This window comes from Phyllostomus discolor, chromosome 12 (assembly GCF_004126475.2).
Source record: "Phyllostomus discolor isolate MPI-MPIP mPhyDis1 chromosome 12, mPhyDis1.pri.v3, whole genome shotgun sequence".
In the NCBI taxonomy this organism is placed as follows: Eukaryota; Metazoa; Chordata; class Mammalia; order Chiroptera; family Phyllostomidae; genus Phyllostomus; species Phyllostomus discolor.
Genome location: NC_040914.2, coordinates 4,662,646 through 4,677,321, shown reverse-complemented (window position 1 = coordinate 4,677,321; position 14,676 = coordinate 4,662,646). Strand labels below are relative to the sequence as shown.

Below are 14,676 nucleotides of genomic sequence, written 5' to 3'. Positions count from 1 at the left end.
GCCCCAGAGTCAGACTGCCTGGCTGCAGACCCTGTTGCCACCATGTATTAGCTTGCAGCCTCAGGCAACTGACTTCAGCGATCTGCACCTTAGATGCCCCTCTGGGAAATGAGGCAGTGAGAGGTCCTATCCTGTAGGAGGGCATGAGGATTAACTGAATCGGTACTTGTGAAGTGCTTAGTTCAAGCCCTAGGAAAATCTGAGTCAATGTGTCTAAATCCGTTTTAATACAATTGCATATTTTCTGACCTATTCATGATCATAATGATGATAAAAATTTATGTAGTGCTCACTCCGTACAAGAAGATGTTCTGCATGCTTCACAGGTACTGTGTTCAGTTCCTAACTTCTGTCCAAAATTATGTGAATTTGTTTGTCTTTGCAGCCTCTGGCAGTCATCGTGTGTCCTGGGTGGAGAAAGGCCCAATTTATTTTTGAATTATTGGGAGAGTATAGCGTGTCCTCCAGGCCTCTTCATCCTATGGTGTTAACCATTGGACTCCACAAAGATGAAGCCAAAAATATGAAGCTTCCAAGGGGGTGTAAGCATCCTTCCAACTGTTTGGTGTTCCCTACAGAACACGGTGGAAGCCTGCCCAGGTGGCCTGCCCTAGGAGCAGCAGATGGCCCAGGACTGTGTGGCTGCAGCGGGCGGTCACTAATTCAGACCACCCCTGTTAATTACCGATGGGTGGAGGTGATGAAGGTTTGACTTTGGCTTACCTCTGTGAGAAAAAAAGAACATTCTGTGATTTCATTCATTTATCAACTGTCTACTGAACACCCACTGTTTCTTAGATGTTGACTAAAACCCTCCCAGTCTCTCAGGAGTGCAAAACTTGGTGGGAGCCCAGGTATTTAATCAAATAATGAGAGGGATTGTTAGCTGGGCAGGTACACTTCTGCCTCGCCCACCTGAGTGAAAAAAAGTTTTGTTTTTCCTCACCCAAGGACATGAGAGAGGAAGAGTGGGGTGGGGGGAGAGAGAAGCAGTGGTGTGAGAGAGAAACATTAATCAGTTGCCTCTTGTGAGCACCCTGACTGGGGATTGAACCCTCAACCTAGGCGGTATATGCCCTGACTGGGAATCAGACCCACCACCTTTCGGGTATGGGGTGGTACTCCCACCAGCGGAGCCACACAGGCCAGGACATTTTCTGTTTTCTTGGAAGGCATTTCTACAGAGTGTCTGAAGTCTTAGGAAAGGAAATGCTAAAAAAACCTGTGGGAAGTCTAAAATGTTATGTTTTTTTCTTTCAAAATATAGGCGATATAATTGTTACAACACCACATAGCCTCTTGAGACTTTTCAAATATCAAAGCTTGTTATTTCTTAGACTCTGCCACCTCATTTTGGACGAGGTGGAAGTATTACTCTCTGAAGCTAATGAACAAGTAAGTATGACATCCATTTAGATGTTATTACTACTCAGAAATAGATATATAATTAAAGTCTTCACTGTTTTTAGGATTCAGGAAAAATATCTACTTGGGGTAGAAGCTGGTTAATCTAAAAAAATTTCCCTTTAATTTCTATAATTAAGAGAATATTCTTCCCAGCGTTGAAGTTTTCTTTGAAAAGCAAAAATTCTTTCCTATGGAAATTTTTTCTATTTATTTCTATTGAGAAATAATTTCTAAATTATTAATGTGTTTCAAATTATAAAAGCAATTTTTATGTTAGAAATTCCAAGAAATAGAGGAGAGCACTTGAAAAACCCCAACATCCATAATCTTACACTCAGAGGGAATCACTATTTTACTATATTGGAGTATGTATTTTTTGTAATTCCTCTATCTGTTGAAAGAGGAATTAACCAAGTCAGTACCTTTATGTGTGAATTTATCACTTGAGTTTTTCAGTCAATAGCATTGTGTTGTTACTCGTCTGCAGCGTGATCGTTACTGGCCATATGGCCTTGAACCCTATGGACAGAACAACTTATTTTATGGTCGTCTTGTTTTTAGACATTTAGCATCTGTGTGTGTGTGTGTGTGTGTGTGTGTTTAGAGAGCATACCTCTCATTAGCACATTTCCCTTAGTGTAAATCCCTAGGAGGAGGATCACGGATCAAAGACTGAATTTTTATCAGGCATTTGTTGGAAGCAATGTAACATGATGACCAGGAACATTCATTTGGGGGCAGGTTTCAGTCCAGGCTTTCTTTCTTACTGGCTCTGGGAGCCTGTGCAGGGTTTCCAAATGCCTCTACAATCTCAGTTCTTACTGTAAAACTAATACCAGAGTCCCGCATTGTACAGTTGCCTCTCTGAAAGCATGGACCAGTTTACACTCCCCTGGGCAGTGTGCTGCCACACTGCACTCCCTGCACCTTGGCAGGGGGCACCTCGGTCCAGCTTTCTTTTTTGGTCTAATGATTAAACATAGCATCTGATTGGTTTAATCTGTATTTCCTCGATTACATATTGGCCATTTATTCCCATTCTTCCATGAGCTGCTTGTTTATTACTTTGCTTATTTTCTCTTGGTGGGATTATCTTTTTCTAATTAGTTTGTTAAAGTTTTTGTGTAAGGATGTTAATTCTTTGTTACATAATGTTATGTATATTTACCCAGATGTTAATGTTTTAGTTTTGTGTACACCTGACATTTTCCCCTTTTTTGTTTTTTCCTTTACTTTTATGTTTGTAAACGCCTTCCCCACTTTGAAAACAGAATGTTATATTCTGTCAAAAGAATTATTCTTTTAAAATAAAAATGAAATTATGCTAATTTTTAGGTGTTTGCTATACTAGATAACTTTAAAAAAAATATTGAAGTTGAAGGAAGGGAATCTGCACCGCACCAGATTGTCGCAGCTGGGGTTCGCTGGAGCAGGCACCTAGAGCACGTCATCCAGGAGTTCATGACCGAGCCCTACGTGGTCATCACCGCCATGGAGGAGGCCGCGCTCTGCGGCAGTGTCCAGCAGGTAGTGAGTTGTGGGTGTGGCGGGGGCTCCTCAACACCAGCTGGTAACTTTTGTTTCATAGATTAATATTAATATTTAAAGATTATAGCTTTAATTTCATACATAAATCTGTAATCATGAATTTAAATTTATATTTTAAATGTATACATTTTACATACATTTGGATTTTCTGTACATTCATTTCTATTAAAATCATATCTGAAAAGTAAAACTGGAGCACCTTGAACATTTTAAAAATCACATTGTTTCTATATTTCATTGCTAGGTTGTACATCTTTGCCTAGAAAGTGAAAAGACCTCTACTTTACTCCAAACTCTTGATTTCATCCCCAGTCAGGCACAGAAGACCTTGATCTTTACCTGTTCTGTAGCTGAAACTGAAACAGTGTGTAAGGTGGGCCTTCCACGCATAAAATATTCTTACTGTTTAAACTGTGATTGAATTTGCTGAGGTAGTTAAAGGTTTGACGGGAACAAAATTTTACAAGTTCAGTATCAGTTGGAATGGGCTCTGCTGCAAAGCAGTGGTAGCTGTGAAGAAGAGGAGCAGGAGGCCTGACACTGAGGGAAGGGGCCAAGTAGGTAGAGCAGCTTTTCCACTGAAGCAAATGCACCTTGCGGGGGTGGGGCTGGGCTTCGAGTTTTTGTCTTGGCAGAGCAGTGAAAGGATCCTATTCGTGAAGAAATGCCAACATCTTCTGTACCATTTATTTAAGAAAATACAGAAGGTTAACAATAAATACATCATCATGTAGCCAGAAAAGCCAAATAAATTGGCTAGAGACTTAGCCAATTAGTCTCTAGATTTAGTCTAGAGACTAGACTAAATCTAATTGATACACAATTAGATTTAGTCTAATTGTGTATCAATTAACAGTAAAGTGTAGAAATGAGGCCAAATACAAAATACAATAACAAAATCAGGAGTACCTCCACATTTCAGCAATGGTGAACTAGCAGGTGTAGCTGAAAAGACAGTAGTGCCATAGTTGGATGTATGCACACACAGTTAGCCTCGAACAGCACAGTGGTGAGCCATGCAGGGCCACTTACACATGGGTTTTCCCAGTGATGGCATTCAGTGCTGTGAGTGCATTTTCCTTATGACTTCAACATTTTCCTCTGGCTTTATTGTTACAATCTAGTATTCATTACGTATAACATACAAAATGTGTGTTAATTGACTGTGTATGTTACCAGTAAGGCTTCTGGTCAACAGTAGGCTATTAGTCATTACGTTTTTGGGGAATCAAAAGTTATAGGTAGACTTTTGACTGCGTGAAGTGTCAGCACCCCTGACTCATGTATTGTTCAGGGGTCCATTATACACACAAACATCTGTACGTGTGTGTACACACAGTGTGCACATGTGCCTGTGTACACATGTGCACGTATATACACTGCATGTATACACACATTGTGCACAAGTGCAAGCGTATGCACATGCATGTGTACACACCGTGCGTGTGTATACAGTGTGCTTGTGTACACATGTGCAAGTAGATGCACATGTATACATGTGCATGTGTACACAGTGTGCGTGTGTACATTATTTGGAAAGGAAGGAAAATAGTTTTAGCAAAATATGTTGGTTTCACTTGAGCAAGTTTTTAGATATTAACTATGGAATTTTGGAAACATATTTAAATGAACAATCATAAGAATTATTTGACCAGTGAGATAATAACCTCACAGATAGTTTTAAATGGTTTATCTTGATTATTGATAGAATAGTTAACTTCAAGCTTACATTCTTGATTGTGACCTGGCCTTTTGGTTTCATCTTTAGGTAGTAGAAAGCTGTTCAGTATTTTGCTTGAAAATGCATAAAGAAATGGTTTTTGATTTAAAAAGTATATTAGAACAGTGGAACAAGAAGTTAAGTTCTGGCTCTCACATTGTATTAGGTAAGTGTTTTAATTTCTACTTTTATCTACAGAAGGCTGAGCATTTAGGAATCATATATTTCATTTGTAGATCTCATCTCCAAATTCCTTACCATTTCCCAGATTTATTGAGAATTTATTAGTCATCTTAATTTCAAAATGAAACTTCACCTCTATAAAAATGTCACTGTTGAAGTGGGTCGAGGTGCTCCCAGGGCCCCTGGCCATCAGGCGGACACCTTCAGTCCAAACGTCTCCCCGCAGTTCCAGCGAAGGGGTGCTGTCTCATCCCTGTGCACACGTGTGCCTGTCATAAGTGATTGATAAATTCAGTGTTAGACATTTAGAAGTAAGAATGTATAAAGTGTAAAATAGGCACGAGCAGCCTAGATTTGCAATAAAAAGAGGCAGTTTTTTAAGCTAAAAGAAGACTACTTTTCCCTGGAATTTAATCACTGGAATTGTTTTCTCATTTGAAAAAAAATGAGAAAGAAGTTTCTTTGCATCTAAAACATAAACTGCAATAAAGAAACGTGTGAAATACGGTGGCTGAGATTGCTCTGTAGGGGCAGTGCCGTAAAGCCCGGGCCTCGCCTGACACTGTCGGGTTCCTTCTCTCTAGCCCTGACCGACGACTGCACACCCCTCTTGGCCATCACCGATGCCACGTGTGTCATTCACTTCAGCTTCCCTGCCTCGCCCAAAATTTTTGGTGAACGCCTATATTGCATGTCTGATCATTTTCAGAGTTTAACTGAACAGGTTTGATTAACTTTTATGATATTTAAATATTCTGTTGTGTGATAAAAAATTCAGAGTCCGCAAGTTTTGTCCTTGAGTCTGTCAGGTATGGATGTCCCATTTCCTTTATTCACCCCTGTTCTAAGGGTTCTCCTGCAAAACCAGGAGATATGAAAACGAGGTCTGTCTTGCTGCTGACGGAGAGGAGTGCGGGCCATGCCGTCGGTGTTCTGCGCTACTTGGAAAGAGCGGATGCCAAGATCCCATCGGAGCTGTATCAGTTTACTGCAGGGGTTCTGGAAGCTAAGGAAGAGAAAAAAGCCAGAAGGCCTCTTTGTCCATATCTTAAGGCTTTTGGATTTTGCAAGTAAGCCAGTCATCTCCTTTTGTCATTGAGATACACAGTAAAGTGCACAGATGATCAGTTCACAGCTTGCTGAATTGTTATGTATGTACGCGTCCGTGCAAACCGGCACCCCGCTCTGAAGAACATCGTATGTCACAGTGTAGGTGTCCATTCTCCTGATGGACCTGTGGGCTGTTTGCGGCTGGGTTGGGCTCCTCTGTGGGAAGCTACTATGAACATTCTTGTACCTAAGTTTGTGTGGAAAAATGGACCCATTCCTCTTGGGTGTATATTTTGGAGTGGAATTGCTGGGTCATGGGATAAACATATGTTTAACTTTGTCAAAGTGGTTGACCATTTTATGATTTAATCAGTAATGTGTGAGAAAGTTTGAGTTGCTTCATATCCTCACCAGCACTTAGTATCCGGGGTGTAGTGGAAGACCATTGTGATTTTCATTGTGTTCCCCTAATGGTTAATGATGTTGAATGTCTTTTCATATGCTTGTGGGACATGAGTCCATCCTCTTTTTGTGATGTGCCTGCCTGTTCATGTCTTTTGCCCACTTTTTAAATGGAGTATTTATCTTTTTCTTACTGGTTGGGTTGTGGGGTTAATTCATTCTGGATATAAGTGCTTGGTCAGATACACACTTTGAGAATATCCTCTCCCAGTCTGTGGTGTGTGTTTTCACTCTTTGAATAGTCTTTTGATGAACAGACCGTTTAAATTGTGACAAAGTATTTTATGGCTGCTGTTTGTTGTATCCTTTTAAGAAATATTTGTCTGGCCCTGGCTGGCATAGCTCAGTGGATTAAGCATGGGCTGCGAACCAAAGCATTGCAGGTTCGATTCCCAGTCAGGGTACATGCCTGGGTTGCAGGCCATGGCCCCCAGCAACCGCACATTGATGTTTCCCTCTCTTTCTCCCTCCCTTCCCTCTCTAAAAATAAATAAACTTTAAAAATCTTTTTTTTCTTTCTTTCTTTTTTAATCTTTTTTTAAAAAAGAAATATTTGTCTGTCTCTAGGCTGTGAAGGTAATTTTCTGTATTTTCCTCTGGAAACGTTACAGTTTTGGCCTTCACATTTCAGTGTGTAGTCCACACTGCATCTCATGCTGTGCGTAGTGTGAAATGCAGGGCACGGTTTCCTTTGCCAAAGGGACCACTACTTGTTCTAGCCCCATTCATTTAAGTCATCATTGTGTTCTCCCTGAGCAGGTGCCTTTAATTTAAACCAAATGATGGTGTATGTGCCCCATTAGTGGACTCTTGCTGTCACATCAGTCTCTTTGTCCTTATACCAGTTCACTTTTTTCTCAAGTACTGTAGCATATATTCTAATGAATCGTGGAATTTGGTATGTAAGTCCTCCAACTTTGTTCTTCTTCCTGGTTGTTTTTTGCTATTAAAAGTGTGTTGCATCTCCATATATATTTTAGAAGAGGTTTGTCGAGTCGTTGGAAAACCCTGATGGAGTTTTGGTAGCCGCTGCACTGATGCTGTGCATGAGTTTGGAGAACATGGGCGTCCTGACAGCCATAGGGCCTCTCTCTCTGGTCCAGGCTCAGCGCTGTTGCTTGATGAATCGAGGGCTGGGGCTAGGTAGCAGGTGTCTGCTGTGTATCTGTTAAGCTGAATTTAATGTTAAGATAATCGTTAACATTTACTTTTTAAGTTTGTTACATTAAACAGCTTATTGTCAGCAGTTCCCATTATGCCTTTAAATAGAATGTTAACTTTTGAAACTGAAACTTCAGCTATTTCTAAGTTTTGGTTAAGAAATGGCTTCTGGTTTGTTGTGGATTACGGTGATGTTTTTCTGATTCAGAGTCTTTATTTTGGAAGTCCGTTTTGTTCATTTATGTGTTGCATTTAAGAATTTCTAAAGAAATAATAAAGTAACTCTGTCCTTAATTCAGCATTAATTAAATTTTAGGATCCTTTTCTACTTCTGTTAGTGTCATCTGAAGTATTTAATATGATTACTTAATTTTTAAAGTGTTTCAAGTAAAAGTTCTCTGATTTCAATTAGAGATTTTTTTCAGATTTTGAAATCCAGTTACTTTTTTTCAGACACAAAAGGATTTGTCCTGAGCGACACCATGTTAATCCAGAAATAGACATGCCAAGGAAATTATCCGACCAGGCGATACCGACGTTTGGATACATTAAAGTAAGTTCTCTTAAAGATCCTTTTGTTGAATGATGAATGGTCATTTTAAAGAACATATTTTTTAAGCAGCAGAATCTTCGTAGACTATGATTGTGACTCCCAGGGGTCATCTTTAATATGCCACCATTAATCCAGTAATAGGTATGGTCCTTCAAAGGCCCCCAGTTTATTTAGAAAACCAAGGTAAAATTGGGAAAGTAGATGAACCCCTTCAACAATCTGGGGATTTTTTGTTGTATTTTCAGAAAGAACATTGGTTTTGGGGGGAGGAATTTTAGAAATAATGCAGTAACTACATGAATCTTCAGAAAAAAATCTGAGATGCACATGGAATTGCTGAGTTAAGAGTTTGTCACTTTATTTTGAATCATTTTTGTTACTTTCTTCCTTCCTTTTTGAGTTTGTTTTTATTTTCACCTTCCCATTCCCTGTGGCCTCCTTGTTGTGCTGTGCTCACTCTCTGGGGTGCTGTGACAGATACTGCAAATTGGGTGACTCCAAGCAAGGAGTCGATCCTCTCACCGCTCTGGCAGCCGGAAGCCGGAATGCAGGTGCCTGCGGGCGGGCAGCGCTGCATCCAGGGACTGGGGAGGATGGTTTTTCCCATCTCCTCCAGCGTCCCTTGGCTCCACATGTTAGCTTGCAGCCCCCAGTGTCTGTCCTCATCTTTGTGTCATTTCTCCTCTTCTCTTTGTCTCTTAAAAGGGACACTTTTTTTTTATCTGGGTGGATATAGGGCCTACCCAAATAAGTCAGAATCATCTCCTCATCTGGAGATACTGAATTCCACCTGCAAAGAACTCTTTCTTTATTTTAAACACTTTTTTTTAAGATTTTTTATTTATTTATTTTTAGAGAGGGAAGGGAAGGAGAAAGAGAGAGAGGGAGGGAGGGAGGGAGGGAGGGAGGAAGAGAAACATCAATGTGCGGTTGCTGGGGGTTGTGGACTGCAACCCAGTCATGTGCCCTGACTGGGAATCGAACCTGCGACACTTTGGTTCGCAGACCGAGCTCAATCCACTGAGCTACACCAGCCAGGGCACAAAGAACTCTTTCTAAATAAGGTTGCAGGCACAGGTTCTCTGGGAGTTTGTACAAGGGCATAACTTTTTAGAGGGCCACCACTCAACCCACTACAGTTTTCATTACAGAAATGATGGTTTTCTTTAATTTCTAATCCTTTCCTGAGTAGCGCCTCCTCATTTGTAAGCTCTCTAATTCTGACTCATGTTGTTCTTTTATAGCACATTATTGTTTTGACAAGCTAGAAGCCCAGTTTGAAATTGAAGGTTCAGTTTGATCTGTTTTGTGGATGCATCTTTCTAATGGCTTTTATTGCCTGTAGAGGCTGTTGTTCTGTTCCTGATTCCCTTTTTTATTATTACAACTTAATATGGGATTTGACCCTGATAACTTGCTATTGATCATTTTTATTTTTTCTTAAGATTTTATTTCTTTATTTTTAGACAGAGGGAAAGGATGGGAGAAAGACAGGGAGAGAAACATCAATGTGTGGTTGCCTCTCTCGAGCCTCCTACTGGAGACCTGGTCCACAACCCAGGCATGTGCCCTGACTGGGAATCGAACCAGAGACACTTTGGTTCACAGGCTGGCACTCAATGTACTGAGCCACACCAGCCAGGGCCTGCTATTGATCATTTTTAGATAAAATTTATTTTCCTTAAATTTTAGAAGGAAGTTTGTGGATTAGGATAACTTTTCTAATTTCTCAGAGTTCCAGTTTCTGTTGTTTCTGTGTCTTATTAAAAAAAAAAAAAGATGGAGACCTAGTCTCTCAGCGTCGTGAGTTTTCATGGCTCTGTTCCCCTCTTCCACTTTTCTCTTTGTTCATCTCTTTGTCCCCGGATAAACAGTTTTAAGATTTCACAGGGACATCAACCTTCAGCCACCAGCAGAGTGGATGAAACCGTCCCACCATCTGGTGCCCCTGCCTCACTGGCCCACGTGTCTTTAGTGAATACCTGTTGCGTCCTCTACATTTCAGTCCTTGGGTCTATAGGACTCGCTCTTTTCCTCCCTCTGCTGCTTCCCGCGCAGACAGCAACACTGTCAGGTCTTGTGAATGGTCTTTCCTCGTCTGCTCTTATGTACTTGTTCAAATTAATAGATTTTATGTTTTAGAACAGTTTAAGGCTTATAGAAAAATTGAGCAGAAAATACAGAGAGTTCCTCTATATTCCTCCCCACCTCCCAGTTTCCCCTATTCATCTTGCCAGTTTCTCCTATTCATCTTGCCAGTTTCTACTTAGACGCCTGCTGGGATTGTGACTGGCATTGCATTGAGTCTGTGGATTAATACAGGAGGCATGGACATCTAAACAATACTGAGTCTTCTAGTCCATTATCATGGAATATTCCATTTGTCTAGGTCATTTTTAATTTCTCAGCAATGTGTTACAGTTTTTGGTAGACAGATCTTGTACTTACTGTGTTAAATTTATCCTTAATATTTCATGTTCTTGGATGCTGTTGTCAGTGAATTTTCTTAAACTTCATTTCCCAATTGTTTCAAAATGCAGTTAATTTTTGTATCCTTGCCTTGTGTCCAGTGACCATAACAGATGGAATTAGTTGTGTGCATGGGTCCTGGAGAGAGTGGACTCAAAACAGGTAGGGGGTCGGGTGGCAAGAAGGAATTCTCCCAGTGTGCCCAGTACTGAGGGCTTTTCTGGCATGTGGGACTTTAAGTGCTGAAACCAGGACAAACTGATCACCCTCCCCTGTCTGGAGGCCTCAGGCTTTCCAGTCTCGAGAGCACAGTCCATAAGCTGCTTTTTGCTGCCTCCATTCTACCAACTGAATGTGTTTTTAGATGTGCTAGTGACGTGCAGAGGGGGCGGCCCAGACTGACGCCAGCTCAGCCCTGGGCCCTGTTTCCCTGTGTGTGCTGAGGCCTCTTTCCTTAACATAGAGCCTTCGTGTTTGGGAACTACAGGGAGAAAGAAACTTTCCCCTTTATTCCTCCTGTCATCCTACAACAATCACTATTAGCATTTTAGTATATTTACTCTGTCATTTTTCTTTGTGTATCTTTAAAAACTTTTTGTTATTGGTGTGTATTGCTATGCCCTGTTCTTTCTCGTAACATTGTTGTGAGAGTTTTTCTCATACCTCCGAACTACCACACGATCACTGACCACCATCAGCAAGTGGGCTCACGAATGGAATGCTGGGCTGTTGGGGCCTCTGAACCACAGGGCAGAAGACTCCTGGGGCAGGCTCAGCTGCCAGGCAGGAGGGAATACTGAACTGCTGCCAGAGGCAGAGATGGGCTTGAATAAACACTGAACTGAGGGCTTATTTTTTATTTATATTTTTAAATTGAAAATTATTTTATTTTTTAATCCTCACTTGAAGATATGTTTATTGATTTATGGAGAGAGAGGAATGGGGAGGATTAGTGAGGGTGGGTAGAGAAAGAGAGAAAAACATCGATCAGTTGTCTCCCGTACACACTCTGACTGGGGATTGAACCCACAACCTCTCTCTGTGCCCCGACCAGGAATTGAACCCACAGCCATTTGGCCTGTGGGCTGATACTCCAACCAACTGAGCCACCTGGCCAGGGCACACTGAGGGTTTGTTTAGGCAGCTTTCTCCGTGGTGCTGGAGAATGCCCAGCTCAGGAACCATGACTGACATGTTACCTGTCCCTTGCTGCTGACGTTCCAGTGGGGGTGGTCGGCAGCGGGCAGGGTACTAAGGAAGATGTGCTAGGAAGAGGATGAAAGGCAATGAAATACTGGGGGGAAGCCAAGGGGACAAAGGGCCCTTTGGAAATTTTAGGCAGGAAGGGACTCTCTGAGGAGGGGTCATCTGCACTGAGGGCCAGATAAGAAAGATCCAGCCATGGGAAGATTTGGGAAAGAGTATTCCAGGAGCAGGAACCGGCAAGAACAAGGGCCCTGAAGTAGCAGTTAATGTGGAGTGTTTGTGGAAGAGCACAAGGCTCATTGGCTGTGAGAGTGGGGGAGGGGCAGGCAGTGAAGTTGGAGGGGGCCCGCAGAGGAGGGCCACCACTGTCAGCTTGGTGAGATCTGACACTGCCTTTGCTCACACAGGGTGACCTTGCTCCTGTCTTGCCTGCCTGCCTCCCAGTCAGCACCACCCTCTCCACCATCCCACGAAGTAACCCGTTCTCACTCCTGCCTTCTGCTCTGGGCAGCCAGGGCTCCTGCCCTAACATCCATCGTGTGCTCTCTCCACCTGGAATGCCTGCCCCACACACTTACTAACACAGACGCAGACAGCACTCCCCTCAGGCACCAGCAACCTGGCATACACATGCCTGTGAAGGGTGTCTTCTTGAGCACACTCTGGCAGCGCCGCTGGATCTGCCAGTTTGTGGGCTGCTGGAGGCCCTGCGGTGCCTCGTGCATAGCAGCTCTTGCCAGACACCCATTGTCACACCAGTGGAATGAGAAGGGGCGCGGTTTTAAGAAGATTTTTATGAAGTGCAGCTTTAAAAAGTAAACAAAGGAACACTTCCAACAAATAATGCAGTTTTAAAATAATAATGTTTATCCAGAAAAACTTCTGTTAAAACTCTCATTTTTGTGAATATGGTAACATTTTTATTTTATTTCATTTGTTTTTTGGCCAGCTTCTTAACTTTATTTTTAAACCCCATTCACGTGCTTTTGGGCTCTTAGGTCAGGTGCTGGTTTTCACAGACAGGTCTTGGGTTTAGTGTGATGTTATTTTCTGGATATGTTTATATGTTTCAGATAATACCCTTTTACATTGTGAATGCAACACATTACTTTGGTCGTATAGTTGATAAACATGTGGATCTTTATGCAACTCTTAACGCTGAAATGAAGGAGTATTTTGAAGATGCCAGTAATAAAACAACTGTTGAACAGGTGGAGAAATTTGGACTATATGGATTAGCAGAAAAAACAGTTTTTTACAGGTAGAATGTCTGTTATTTTATCTTGACAAGTTGGGGAGCATGAGGTAACTTTAACTGCCATTGAACCCCTATGTTCACCTCTGTCCATGGGGCCCACTGTTCCCGTGCACGGCCTGCTGCCTCCCAGGAAGGTGGTGGCAGGGTCATGGCCCCAGACCCTGCACACTGGCCCACACCTGGGACTCATCTGACCCCAGGCCCCCAAGCACAGAGCACAGGTGACCTGTAGCATTTACATACTACCAGTTACGAAGCCACCACTGTGTGCTGTGCACACATGCATCTTTAATTCAGTTCTCACAAATGATGTCGCATCATTCCCATTTTACACATAAACAAACCAAGCCTTGTCTTGGGTTTAGTGTGATGTTATTTTCTGGATATGTTTATATGTTTCAGATAATACCCTTTTACATTGTGTGAGGTGTCTGAGGTCAGCTCAGTGCATGCCCAGTGTTCCCCCCGGCCGGTCTGACTCACATGCCTTTGGCACCCACACCTCCGCAGTGCCACACCCACCTGCACTTGGTGGTAGGCTAGATCAAGAACCTTGAAGATTTTAATTTGCTACATTAATTTTTAAGATGTTGTCAAATAATTTATTTATACTTAGATGTACTTTAAATAAGCTATTGCTAAGTAAGCTCTTGACAGCTCCAGTTCTTTTATTTCTAGCATGGAGTACAACTATGCAGTTAAGGGTCTTATTATATATTTAGCATTTAATGGATAAGTTGAGGCAAAGGTTATTTCCATTTTAGAGTCTGTGTGTGAAACTGATGCCCCTGTTGTTCTCCAGAGTTCAAGTGCTGGAGATGGGCCAGGAGGAAGACCAGTGGGCCCTGGATAAAGTCCTGGTGAAGTTTATAGATGAAGGCAGGACTGGGATTGTCCCAAGAGATCAGCTGCTGCGTCTCCCAGAAAGTTTCCGCCCCCTGCCCCCCCAGGCAGTGGAGTTCATTGTTTGTAGAGTGAAACCTGCTGATGGTGAAATTGAATGGAATCCTAAGGTGAGTTATTTTGGCTTTTTTTCGTTTGTTGACTTTAGAATACATTTAACCCAGAATGTACACAGAATTGTGGTTTATCTGAATTTAGAGTGCTGAGTTTGGGTAAAATGCTTCAGGTCCCTAAGCAGTGGGAGCGCCATCCACACGGATCCCTGCAGGGGTGGACCCGTACTCACAGCCACCCCGAGTAGCCCTGGCCAAGCACCAGGCACCCCTGTCTGCCAGGTACCAGTTGCCATCTTAGCATCAGCACTTACAGACTTAGTGCTGGTGTAAAATATGTGTTGTGATAAAATGAATTGGCTGTCAGCTCAAGGTGAAGAAACAGTATAAGCACCTACAAAATGGGTACCCCTGCCAAAGGGGGTCATGGGTGATGGCCACTTTCTGGAGAGGCCAAGGTAAGTCCACTGGGGTTGGGAGGATGGATAAGGACAGAGTCCAGAAAGCTCCCAAAGGAAGGGATGTTTCCTCGGGGCCCTTTGGGATGGGTAACCAGGATGTCACCCTGTAGACCAGCTGAGGCACTTAGAGCAAAGAAAACAACGTGGGCCACGGCAAGGAGCGCAGAAGAGTGGCTGGCGTGGGCTCACAAGGCTGTCAAGGGTGGGCTGAGAGGCACCCGCCACCTGAGTGGAGGCCTGAC

The 14,676-nt window shown here is 42.5% G+C and overlaps 1 protein-coding gene across 1 annotated transcript in view; it reads left to right on the top strand.

Annotated features, from left to right (window-relative positions):
* LOC114511272 (putative ATP-dependent RNA helicase TDRD12) overlaps window positions 1-14,676 on the top strand; it is a 179,355-nt gene that overhangs the window by 158,724 nt on the left and 5,955 nt on the right. The window contains exons 15-24 of the mRNA XM_036012909.1: window positions 386-542; window positions 1,268-1,395; window positions 2,743-2,934; window positions 3,200-3,328; window positions 4,724-4,841; window positions 5,443-5,582; window positions 5,708-5,928; window positions 7,985-8,084; window positions 12,833-13,020; window positions 13,820-14,030. Coding sequence (XP_035868802.1) covers window positions 386-542; window positions 1,268-1,395; window positions 2,743-2,934; window positions 3,200-3,328; window positions 4,724-4,841; window positions 5,443-5,582; window positions 5,708-5,928; window positions 7,985-8,084; window positions 12,833-13,020; window positions 13,820-14,030 — 1,584 coding nt within the window. The remainder of the gene's footprint in view (window positions 1-385; window positions 543-1,267; window positions 1,396-2,742; window positions 2,935-3,199; window positions 3,329-4,723; window positions 4,842-5,442; window positions 5,583-5,707; window positions 5,929-7,984; window positions 8,085-12,832; window positions 13,021-13,819; window positions 14,031-14,676) is intronic.